Source organism: Vipera ursinii (genome assembly GCF_947247035.1).
Source record: "Vipera ursinii genome assembly, chromosome: 2".
Taxonomy (NCBI): domain Eukaryota; kingdom Metazoa; phylum Chordata; class Lepidosauria; order Squamata; family Viperidae; genus Vipera; species Vipera ursinii.
Window position 1 is genome coordinate 252,382,036 of NC_139513.1, and position 12,149 is coordinate 252,394,184.

The window sequence follows — 12,149 nt, forward strand, 5'->3', positions numbered from 1 at the left end:
AAAATGAATTTTACTTTTCTTTTAAGATTCTATTTAAGGAAAAATGCTAGCAATTATAACAAGCATAGGCCAATGCTACCAATATTTAATCACACTGAAGAATGAACAGTCTTCACTGCATCAGGCAGTGTTGAAGCATCTGTTTCTCTACTAAACTAGACGTATGCAAAATTCAGCATTGCAAAAATTTTGCAGTGGTGATGAGCTTAGATGGTATTCAAAAAAAGATTGCACAAGACTTTAGGAAATGGAGCAAAAAACTAATACTAGCCGTTCTCTTGAACTATCCAATTAACCATAGGCTAACTATGTAAATTGTGGAAAACATCAGTAGATAGGACTAACAAACTATGTACAACTATAGCTTATCTGTAGTTTGTTAGCTGTTTTTGCTAGTCTTTCCCATAACTACAGTAGTGAGCCAACATTCAGCAACCTGAATCTGCTGAATGTTAACTTACCAGGGAATCAGCAGTATGCTAGCACATGTTGCTTTGATTACATCCATTAGTTTCTTTGCCAATGGACACCAGTAAACCAATTATTCATGGGTCTCCTTGTAGTTTTATTACTGGGCTCTCCAAGCTAGGAATTTTTAAAAAAACTTTGTCAAATATTCAGACCTCCCATCTTACTCTCAAAGTGGCTCTGGGCAGTGTACTATTGTAAAAATCATGTAAAATACTATATCTCAATAAAATGATATAGATAAAACAGAGATGGGTTAAATTAAAAGTTGAAAAAAATATTGGTAGGGCCTTCAATACCTAACCAATCCCAAGGTTGCATGCTCCTCTGCGAGTCCAATGTGAGTCAGCAGACTCAAGTCTTCAAACTCTTTCAAAAGGCCAGGAGATTGGGAAAGTAATTTTTTTTTAGTTTTCCAAAGAAATAAACATGGTATAGATTCTTTCCCTGACTTGTTTCAAGTGGAACAAGTGCTGGATACTATTGACAGAATGAACAAGTGTGCACGTTTGTAAGACAAGCAAGAAACATTGGTGAGGAACTGCAATTTCATTTGCACAAGCGTCATGGTGCATATGACATCATTATGACTTCTATAGCTGTAAATAAGCCACCATGCTACCTATAGTTTGCTTCCTAAGTTGTTGATCGGAAGGCATGTAAATATCATGTATTAACTTAGTGCTTGTTTTCTGCTGAGCCAGAATCCTGATAATTATAATTTGGCATGGCATACAAATATGCATGGTGTTGTTACTATTTGCCTGTCTCGATATATATCCCATAACCTTCACTGCATTTACCTTGAGTTTAAATATTCCACCTGAGTGGGAGAATGCACCTTTTATTCTCATCATGCACCATTTTATAAATCTCATCTTCCCACTATCACTTCTTTTTTTTCTAAACTTTAAATCTCTGAATATTTTAGTCCTTCCACAGAAGGAAGGTGATCCATCTCCTTGATTATTTTGGCTGCCCTTTTCAACACCTTTTGCAGCTGTCTAAGTTATTCTTATGAGATGGGTGAGTGACCAAAGCTTCAGAGTATTATTGGAATCTGTACAAAACAAGCAGTTCCACATGAATTACAAAGAAACAAAATGGTTTTTCTAACCCCAGAAGAAGTGAAAACTGGCAACCATGTGGGAACATTCAGCTGATGATGAATCATTTCAGAAGAATGATTTTCTTTTTAAGATTTCAGGTCATCAAGTATTCTTCTCTTTGGTGTTAAGTACAATAAGGACAACTTCATCTTATAAAGATAGGAAATATGCTGTCTCAGGTCTTATATTTATTTGTATTTTAGTGTTCCCTGAGTAGGGCAGAAGCACGACGAGATGCTGCAAAAGTGGCTCTTATCAATTCTCTGTTCAATGAGTTGCCTTGTCGCAGGATCACAAAGGAATTCATTATGGAGAGTGTCCAGGAAGCTGTGTCTTCCACCAGTGTAAGTATTAGCCATCATTTTGTGTGCTGTATTCCTATGTATTTTTGATAAAATTATAAATAGGAAGGAAATTATTCACATAAGGACAGTATGAGAGGGTCTTGATTGATATATTTTTGCCATTATGATGAATGTTTCCCTTTTGACCCAACCACCCTTTCCCTCACTACATACATGTCAAGGCTACATTTTAAAAATTGATAATCTGTTTTGTTTCTTAAGAGGAACATATCAGGTTTTTCTAGTGTATTGTTGAGAAATAGAAGTTATAAGCACTCATGTTACTTATGCCAGAAATAGGGTTTTTTGTTTTTTTTAAATCTGAGCTGCAGTTTAGGCTTTAGGTACAATAGAGATGGGAAGATGGTGATGATATGGTGGTGTCAGTGGGTTATAGAGTTGAACGCTTTTGATTGCAAGTGGAAAAATAGGTATTCAGATTTAAGGCACTCATACTGTATTTCCACCAATGTTACACCATTGATTACAGTTTGCTTGCGATGAGATGTTGAGTGACAAAATGGAAGTGAAATATATGAGGTCTGGTGCTCTGGAAGTGATAAAAAGAGGGAAAAACTGCATGTGGCTCTGATTTAGCCTCCTGACATATCCCAACGACTATAGCAATAGCAATGGCCCTTAGACTTATATACCATCCCATAATGCTTACAGCACTCTCTAGGCCTTTTATAATGTCAGCATTTCCCCCAAAACAATCTGGGTCACCATTTTAGCAATCTCAGAAGGATGAAGTCTGAGTCAACCTTGAGGCCATCAGGATCAAACTCCAGGCTGTGGGCAAAGTTACCGTGCAATACTGCTTTCTAACCACTGTGCTACCAGGGCTCCCACCATCATTATCATTTCGAAATAAAGCTGTAATGATAAAAAGTAAAATAGGCACCAAGTCCTGAAGAAGAATATTGATTTGATTTGATTTGACTCTGAAAAGCTGAAGTCTGAAAAGATTTAGATTGGGAGACACATTGGACATAATTTTCACATTTTAGTGGAGCTAATAGCCACTCATGCTGTGTAGAGCACTCACCAAAAATAGGACTCAAGAAGTTGACCACATCTGATCTAAGTCAGTGCCTTGATTATCCAGTTTCAGTACAGAAAATGTATTTTGTTTCAATAAAAAGTATACAATCCAAGCATAAGCCTGAATTAGAAATATTGCTTGACTTATCATTAGAATATTGATGCAATGAAAGAAAAAAATGTACATTGAATATTCATTCATGCATACTTAGTGTATTAATTAATTTTAATGTTATTAAGACAAATGCTTAAAAATGTCTAGTTATATACTGCCATTCCCGCAGAGAATATATACTTTCTTGAAATGTATTATAAAATATAAGGAAAGTCAGTAATGGCCCAAAGGCTAAAACAGAAGTATGAATTATCTGAGCCCTTTGATTCATTTTCCTGTATTTCTGTCCTTTTTTCTTTATTATTTAACTGCCTCTGGCAAGGAAATAAGTTGGCAGGAGCTTTTGTGAAACAGAAACAGACTCAGATGTTAACATCTGCATTTGAGGTTACCTCCATATTTTTCATGTGTTCGTTTATAGCTACCATATGTTGTCATCAGCTATTCTGTTCCTATCATGGAAGTTTCTGCATTTACTAATAAATGATTTTTAAGTCATCATTATGCTCATCTTGAACAGCCATTGTATATGTTTCCTAGTTATAAAGATATAAAAACATCAAGTAAATGCAGGTTGTACTATAGGGATCTAAAAAAAATATTCTATTTGTATTATGGATTTATTAAAAACTAAATCCATTAATTTCCTTGAAACAAGACTCTGAAGAGTTCTAAAACTCAGTCACCCCTCTAGATTTTCTATATGCCAGCTAAAGTTTCCAGTTTTTTACTGCTGCATAAGTAAATATTGTAAGAGAAATATATAATATTGGTTTTGGTGTTCCAAATATTTCTAAAGGACAATTAACTATGTATATATAGAAGCCCTATACATAACAAGAGTAGGTGATCTGGGACTTTAAAATGCCTTGTCATAGCCCCAGAGACTCATGGGGAGCGAGGGAGGGAGGGAGGGAGGGAGGAGGGAAGGAAGGAAGGAAGGAAGGAAGGAAGGAAGGAAGGAAGGAAGGAAGGAAGGGACTCCCTCTTTTAAAAAAGGAAAGATCAGATAAATTAGAAAATTTCACCCACTTTACATTACCTTTCCAATCACTGCAGCCCTCATCCAAACAAATATTTAGTGCAATTCAAACGCAACATAAGAAAAAGTTGCTGATTCTAGTTATGGAGCCAATAGGCCCACTTGGTTCCTGTCAACTTCTGTGATTGACAAATAAAATAACCAGAAGGAGAGAGAATGAAGTCATCTCCTCTCCATCTGCATCATCATGATGGAAGTAAATCTAATGAATGTGGTACTGATGGGTAAAGATAATCTTACTGGAGCCATATTATATCTTACAGTTTTTGCTAATAGGGGCAGAATTCTATTTCAGTAAAAGCATGTGGATAATCTAATCAATAATTCAACAAAAGTTATGGGAAGAAAATAAATATGCTGACTTCTGCTGAATATATTACTTTAGGCTCCAACAAACTTAATGAAATCTTCCCTTCTCTATGGAAGAAATTGCTGAAAAGTTGAATACTGTAAATTATAAAATGCAAAGTTGCTGATAGGAAAGGAACAGATAGATTGGAATTACTCGGAAAGGGACGATCCTCTGGTAAAATAGATAACACTGTTCCTCCTCTACTAAACAGTTTGATGGAGACGGTGTTTAACATTATGGTGAATTTATAAAGCTTTCTTTTCAAACCACTTTACAAGTCCTAAAAAAAGGTTTTTAAAAGTCCTGTTTCATTTTTGAAAACAATGCTATACATTTGGGGAAACTAAGCCATTACTAATTTACACGTGACTTTTTAAAGAAAATTCATTTCATGCAATATGTATTTTTTTCAGTGGAAATTTTTTAAGGCAAAAGCTTAAAATCCCAAAGTTCTATGCAGTTATCCTCAGGGATATTTAAAAGCCAGCATAAATATCGTAGCAGCAGCATGCTCACGTTCTTGCATTTCCAAAGCTATAAATCTGCTAACAGTTCCAGTGCAGAAACCATTTTGTGGACAATGCTCTGTTCAGCTTTGCACAGCTTATCCAGAAAGATTGTGAAAAAGAAAAGAAAAATAAAATCAGCAAGTATTTCATTTTCACATGGTTCCTACAGAATGGAAAACAATAGCGCTGGATATAAAGCTTTGATTCAAGCAGCTGCTTCCTCCCCCAGATGTGGCTCTATGATGCTAAGGTGTGCTATTGCATGAAATAAGCTATGAAATAACTGTGCCCTCATAATTTAATTTAAATCTTCAACCTTTCCATATTGAATTTGACAAACTCCACAAGTCTGCTTACAACAATAGTTTTGAGCTGAACTTTAAACCCCTCATGAAAATGGAAGAAGAAGGAGAAAGGCAGAGAGAGAGAGCGCAAAGGAAGGTTCCAGCAAGTATTATTCCTTCCACAAACGTATAGCTTTCTCACATCAGTTGTGTTTGTACAAGGGAGGGAAAGAGAGAAATGCATATGAATGCAATTGTATTCCTCATCTAGCCCCCCTTCCGGGACAAAGGTCGAGATGGTAGTTGAGAACAAATATTTACACACCCCATTTTTTACATGTGAAAAGGGCTGTGCTTTCAATGAGTGATCCCAGTCTCCACCTTGAGTTGTTTGACTCCTCCTGCAAACACCTCTTATATCAGACCACAATTTCTAACAGCACAATTCTTCTAATTCCTCTTTTTTAAAATATGAAAGAAAGATGTGGATAAATGCTAAGAAAGTAAGATAGGCTTTGATTTACAACCACAATTGAGTCCAAAATTTCTAAGTAAGACAAGTTGTGAGGTGAATTGTGCCCCATTTTATCATTTTAATTATTTATTTTGCTACAGTGGTTAAGCAAATCACTGCAGATGTTAAGTGCATCATGCGGTTGTTAAGAGAATCTGGCTTACCCCATTGGGGGAGAAGATTATAAATAGCGATCACATGACTCTGGGACAATGCAACTGTCATAAATACATGCCACTTACCAAGTGCTCCAATTCTGATCATGTGAACATGGGGATTCTGCAATGGTCAAGGGGTGAAAATCTGACATGAGTCACATTTTTCATGCCGTTGCAACTTTGAACAGTCACTTAATGAATGTTTGTAAGTCAAGGACTACCTGTTCACTTAATTAAGGCTCAAACTAGCTTTTCTATTCTGGGCATATATATAAAAAGTATCTCATTGCTTTATTGGAAAAGACTCGTGCATATATGAGGTGTAAAAACTGCATACATTTTTTTTTCTCTGCTTAAAATGAGCTTTCATAATTCAGTTTTAATTTCTCTCTTTTTCCTTTCCAGGGTACGTTAAACGATGCAGATGATCCAAGCACAAGTATTGGAGCATATCACTATATGCTAGAATCAAACATGGGGAAAACAATGCTAGAATTTCAGGTATTTGTGGTGGCTTTTATGTGATTTGTTTGATCCGGACTGTCCAGAATTTTAAAGATATACAGGAATATATATATATTTTTTTCCTGAAGTCATGGGAAAACAAGTTTCTATTACGGGAAGCCATAATTTTTCCTATCAAAAATACAGCTTCACTTTGTTGTTGTTGTTGCTGTTTTCTTTTTCTTTGGACCTTTCATAAGGTGGCATTTGCGGTGTTTCATTTCAACACTGCAGGAAATGATCTTTCAGCAACAATTACAATCTGTGGAATTTGCATAATGACATTTCTCCTTTTCTGCACTGCTTTCCATTTTGGAGTCCAGATGGACAAAGTTGCATTTTAATTACCTCTGACATGATTTTTATATGCACTGTTTTGTTTTGTTGCTGTTGTTTTGATGTTTCATCCCTCTAACCATGTCTGTCCAATGAACAAACTTCCTTTCCCAGTTTAGCTCTTTCCAAGTTTAGCTCTTGGTTTCTTTTTTCTTGGGTTTCTGTTGTAATCTATGAAGAACTTGATTTTTATTACAGTAAAGGTAAAGGTAAAGGTTCCCCTGCACATGCATGCTAGTCGTTTCCGACTCTAGGGACCGGTGCTCATCTCCGTTTCAAAGCCGAAGAGCCAGCGCTTGTCCGAGGACATCTCCGTGGTCATGTGGCCGGCATGACTAGACGCCAAAGGCGCACGGAACGCTGTTACCTTCCCACTGTAGTGGTCCCTATTTTTCTACTTGCATTTTTACGTGCTTTCGAACTGCTAGGTTGGCAGAAGCTGGGACGAGTAACAGGTGCTCACTCTGTTACGCGGCACTCGGGATTCGACCCGCCAAACTGCCGATCTTCTGATTGACAAGCTCAGTGTCCTAACCCACTGAGCCACCGCGTCCCTTTTATTACAGTAGTAACACTAAATAATACTAAAATCGGATAAAGTGTTATTTTACATAAAATAGAATAAAATACTAAATCAATACTACAGTAGATCAATACTAAATTAAATAAACATATACTAAATCTTAAAAAATCAAGTCAGTTGTCAATTTAGAACAGTGGTCTCCAACATTTCTTGCGTGGCAGCCCAGCCCAGGGAGGGAGGGCGTGTGAGTGGCAGGCACATGTGCACAGACACAGCTCCATTTGTGTGAGCGATATGCATGTGCCCTTCACTCAAGCAAATGAAGCTTCGCACATGAGCGGAGGGTGATTGTGCTTGCGTGAAACTGCATTCATGGCAAGCAAAAGGTGCTTGAGTGGAGGGCACTTGTGCTCACATGCAAAGCTCCACTTGTGAGAGTGGAGGGTTCTCGTGCAAGTGGAGTTTCCCGCGCCTGCGCACTCGCCCATCTCTCCCATGGCCTGCTTTCTAACAGGCTGCAGCCCAGTAGTGGGCCACAGCCCAGGGGTTGAGGGTCCCTGGTTTAGAATACCCATTTATTAGTTATTGCTTTTTTAAACAAAGAAAAAGGGCAATAAAATAACGTAGCATCTCAAAAGAAAGTCCTATTTCTTTCGATGGATGCACTTCCAATAAATGTGTAGGATATTACAACATTAACAGAAAAAAAGGTTTGACCCTAGCAATGAACTAACACTGTTTTTAAAAAAAGAGCTCTAGAGTTAAAGTAGCTTTTGTAAAAGTAGAGAAATAACCTTTGTGCTTGAGTTCTACTGTTCTAGTTCTACAGTGCTTTGCAGAGGAAGTGTAATTTCAAATCTAATCCACAGCTTACATACCAAATCCTATATTTTCATTTAAAAATGCTGTGTAATAACTAGTTGTTAATAAAAATATATACATTTTCTAAAATTGATTTGAAACCAGATTCTAGTTCTGGGCTTCTGAATACATTCTTCTTGTTATCTCACCTCCACACCCCATTCCCCTAGGAGCTTATGATCGTGTTTCAGCTTCTGCACTGGAATGGAAGCCTTAAAGCCCTGCGTGAAACCAAGTGTTCCCGGCAAGTAAGTAGCCTTCTAAAATGCAACACTAATTGTCAGTTATTCCCAACATTTGTTTTAAAAAAAGTCTTCTTGAAGTTCTGCTGTGTAATATGCTTCCTCTTTTCTATAAGTCATTTATTGTGGTTGTCTGGTTTAACCGACTAGTGATTTTCAAATCCCATTGCTAGAAAATGTTTAGTTTACCACTTTTCCAACTGAAATGCCATCCTTTGCAATCAGTGTTGCATCTAAGACATCAGAGCGTGAACTGGGCATCACAACTCAGGAGAGCAATCAATGAAAATACAATATGGAGGCAGAGAACGCCCAAGAAAAATGTTGTAAAAATGTATAATCAGAAATTGTGAACAAGAGTTGGGGGTGGAATGAATAGGATCTACACGTATAAACAATGTAAAACATATATTAAAAGGTAAAGGTTCCCCCGCACATGCGTGCTAGTCATTTCCGACTCTAGGGGCCGGTGCTCATCTCCGTTTCAAAGCCGAAGAGCCAGCGCTTGTCCGAGGACGTCTCCGTGGTCATGTGGCCGGCATGACTAGACACCAAAGGCACACGGAACGCTGTTACCTTCCCACCGTAGTGGTCCCTATTTTTCTACTTGCATTTTTACATGCTTTCGAACTGCTAGGTTGGCAGAAGCTGGGACGAGTAACAGGCGCTCACTCTGTTACGCGGCACTCGGGATTCGACCCACCAAACTGCCGACCTTCTGATCGACAAGCTCAGCGTCCTAACCCACTGAGCCATCGCGTCCCTAAAACATATATACATAACACCAAACATTTAAAAAAATAAATAAACACAAGAAATCTTTGATTTCAAGAATATATAGTTCTGGCTTATATTAGTAGTAAACAGAAATGAATAGGCAAAATTCATTTCATATTAAACATGCTGAGAAATATCCCATACAGTCCAATAAACATGTTTTATTTTTATTACTGTAAGTAATTGCTAAGTTAATTAACAATCACACCTAACTTCAGTTTTTGTTGATGATAAACTGGTAAGGAGGAATCCTCTCGGAGAGAGCCTGGATTCTAATAATACTTCCTGTATCTAGATGAAAAGCTGAAATGTTAATTCTGTAGCATAAAAGATCCTATTTTTAAAGAATCATGGCAACCCTTATCAACACAAGCCTGCACACTATTTGGTGATGCACTTTATAGACAGCCAAAAAGCATGCAAAATGAAAGATTGCGATCTGGTAGGTGAAGAAATGGGTATGGAAATATGAAAGCAATAATTAAAAGGGCTTTTAAGATCTTTTAAGTACAATTTCTAATTTTATGGCATTAGAAAATAATTCAGTCCTTGCTGTACATTAACCTAAGGCTTTTGGGTGTGCCTTCAAGTCAGTGATGACTCCTGGTGACTTCCAAGACTGCTGCCTTGTATGAAGTAAAAAAAGGATGACCTTGACAGGTGAAGGAAGTGTAGACCCGCAGCATTCTGGTACTATAGCCAACCTTAATAAAAGTATTTTTAGCCCTATGGGGATTTTCTTTCTTGGTCTTTCTTGTCATATGGCCAACATTGCAGTATTCTTGGCAATATTTTCAGAAGTGGTTTGCTATTGCCTTTGTCCTGGCCCAAAATCTTCTACCTAGCTTCATGCCTAAGGCATGACTAGAACTCATAGTCTCCTAGTTTCTAGCCTAGTACCTTTAGTCACTACTCCAAACTGACTCACCACGCTCTTAGTTGCTCACATTAAAGCTCCTACACAACTAGGACTGCAGTTCATCACACGTTTCCAATAAAGGAGAATATTTGTAGCTCAGGGTTGAAATGAGGGGTCCTTGGTGCTCTCTGAGGTTGCTTGTTTTCTTGCAAACATTTCATTACCCTAACGAGGTAACATCATCAGTGCTAGTCTAACATCATCATCAGTGTTGTTAGGTAACTAGGTAACTAGCACTGATGATGTTACCTAGTTAATTTTAATTTAATTTTAATTTTATTAGATTTATATACCGCCCTTTCCCGAAGGACTCAGGGTCCTCAGGGTATTTAAAATCAGCAATACAAAATACAAAAGTTAAAAAACAATTAAGAAAGATTAAATTATCCCTTAAAATAAAAACCCCAGTTAAAAAATTCTCAGCCTGGGCCGGAGAGCTCAAAGAGCCAGGTCTTCAGGTCCCAGCGGAATGAACGAAGGTCAGGGGCAGTCCTCAGCTCCACGGGCAGCTGGTTCCAGAGGGCAGGCGCACCCACAGAGAAGGCCCTCCCCCTGGGTGTTATCCGTCAGCAGTTAGAATAATGAAATGTTTGCAAGAAAACAAGCAAGCTCAAAGAGCACCAAGGACCCCTCATGACATGTTTCTTTGGTGGATATGTTACCTGGTTCTCCAATATCTGTATTTTAGGATGTATTTAATTTGCTATATTGATTACTAACTCTTCTTTTTGGGGTGGGTGGGTCATAGGAAGTGATTTCCTACTATTCCCAATACAATTTAGACGAACGGATGAGAAGTCATATGGCACTGGACTGGCTCATGAAAGAGCAAGAAATTCCGGGCATTATATCACAAGAGCTACAAGTGGCACTTAGAGAGCTCGAAGAAGCAAGGAAAGCTGGGCAAGAGTTGCGGTTTTACAAAGAAAAAAAAGAAATCCTTGGCCTGGCACTGAGTCAGCTGTACAGCAATTCTGCAACTACCTCTGCAAATGATGATCGCATGAGCCTAGTCCTCAGTGGCTATCGTTAGCCTACATTTGAGAGATGGGGTTATAGTATGGTTGCATCCTGGTTATTCATATCAATATGAAGTAACTGTTTACCTTACCTAGTGTACTGTGTAATGTTCTACCATGTTTTTCCTGAAAATAAGACCCAGTTTTAGGTTTTTTTTCCCTCCAAAAGAGGCACCAGGCTTATTTGGGGGGGGGGTGTCTTTTCCATTCATTTTGCTGTGGCAGTATGACAGCCCTGCCCAGCTGGCCCACTTTTGTGGCCGAGGAGCAGCTTCATTCTGCAGCTGAGAATGGAGCTCAGGCCTGCATTTTGCAATCAGAGACCTTTCCAGAAGGCCTTGGCAGCCAAGAACTGAGCTACGGATTGAATCCATAGCTCAGTTCTCGGCTTTCTTCCGGAAAGGCCTCTGTCTGCAAAATGCAGGCCAGACCTCCATTCTCAATGGCAGAATGAAACTGCTCCTTCAGCTGCAGAAGGTGGGCCAGCGAGACAAGTGTCGATCCATGGCTGCAATTGTAAGGTCCACCCCCTACCCCCAACCTGCCCTAGCTTGATTTTTAAGTGTGTGCCTCACCCCAAAATTAGGGCTTATTTTTGCGGTAGGGCTTATATTAGGCCCACCCAAAAAAAACAAACTAGGGCTTATTTTCAGGGTAGGTCTTACTTTTGGGAAAACACGATAAGCTGAAAGTCTCAGATTTCTTCCTTGATGAGAGGTATTCCAGGTACATAAGGAATCCTTGCATATCAAACTAAAGTTCCCAGGAAGTATGGAAAAGACGTATGCTTCAGTTTATGTTTCTTGCATTGGATGGGCAATGCCTAAAACTGACATGATACAATCTGAGAATGGACCAAGGGACTTTTTATAGTAACTGTTTAAGTAAAACTAACATTTAGGCTTCTAACTTCTTTAAAAAGAAGCACAGTCAGTTAAATATTGTTGTTCAGACCTTTTAGTGTATTAATTGAGTTTATTCATTGGGGAGACATTCAGGAAAGAAGTGATAGCCTTGCAATATGCAAAA

The 12,149-nt window shown here is 38.3% G+C and overlaps 1 protein-coding gene across 1 annotated transcript in view; it reads left to right on the plus strand.

Annotated features, from left to right (window-relative positions):
* Window positions 1-11,134, plus strand: part of LIX1 (limb and CNS expressed 1) — a gene marked incomplete at its 3' end in the record, with an annotated part of 35,024 nt that extends 23,890 nt beyond the window's left edge. The window contains exons 3-6 of the mRNA XM_083356528.1: window positions 1,781-1,921; window positions 6,345-6,440; window positions 8,334-8,411; window positions 10,850-11,134. Of these exons, the coding sequence (XP_083212654.1) occupies window positions 1,781-1,921; window positions 6,345-6,440; window positions 8,334-8,411; window positions 10,850-11,134 (600 nt within the window). The remainder of the gene's footprint in view (window positions 1-1,780; window positions 1,922-6,344; window positions 6,441-8,333; window positions 8,412-10,849) is intronic.
* Window positions 11,135-12,149: the final 1,015 nt, after the last annotated feature.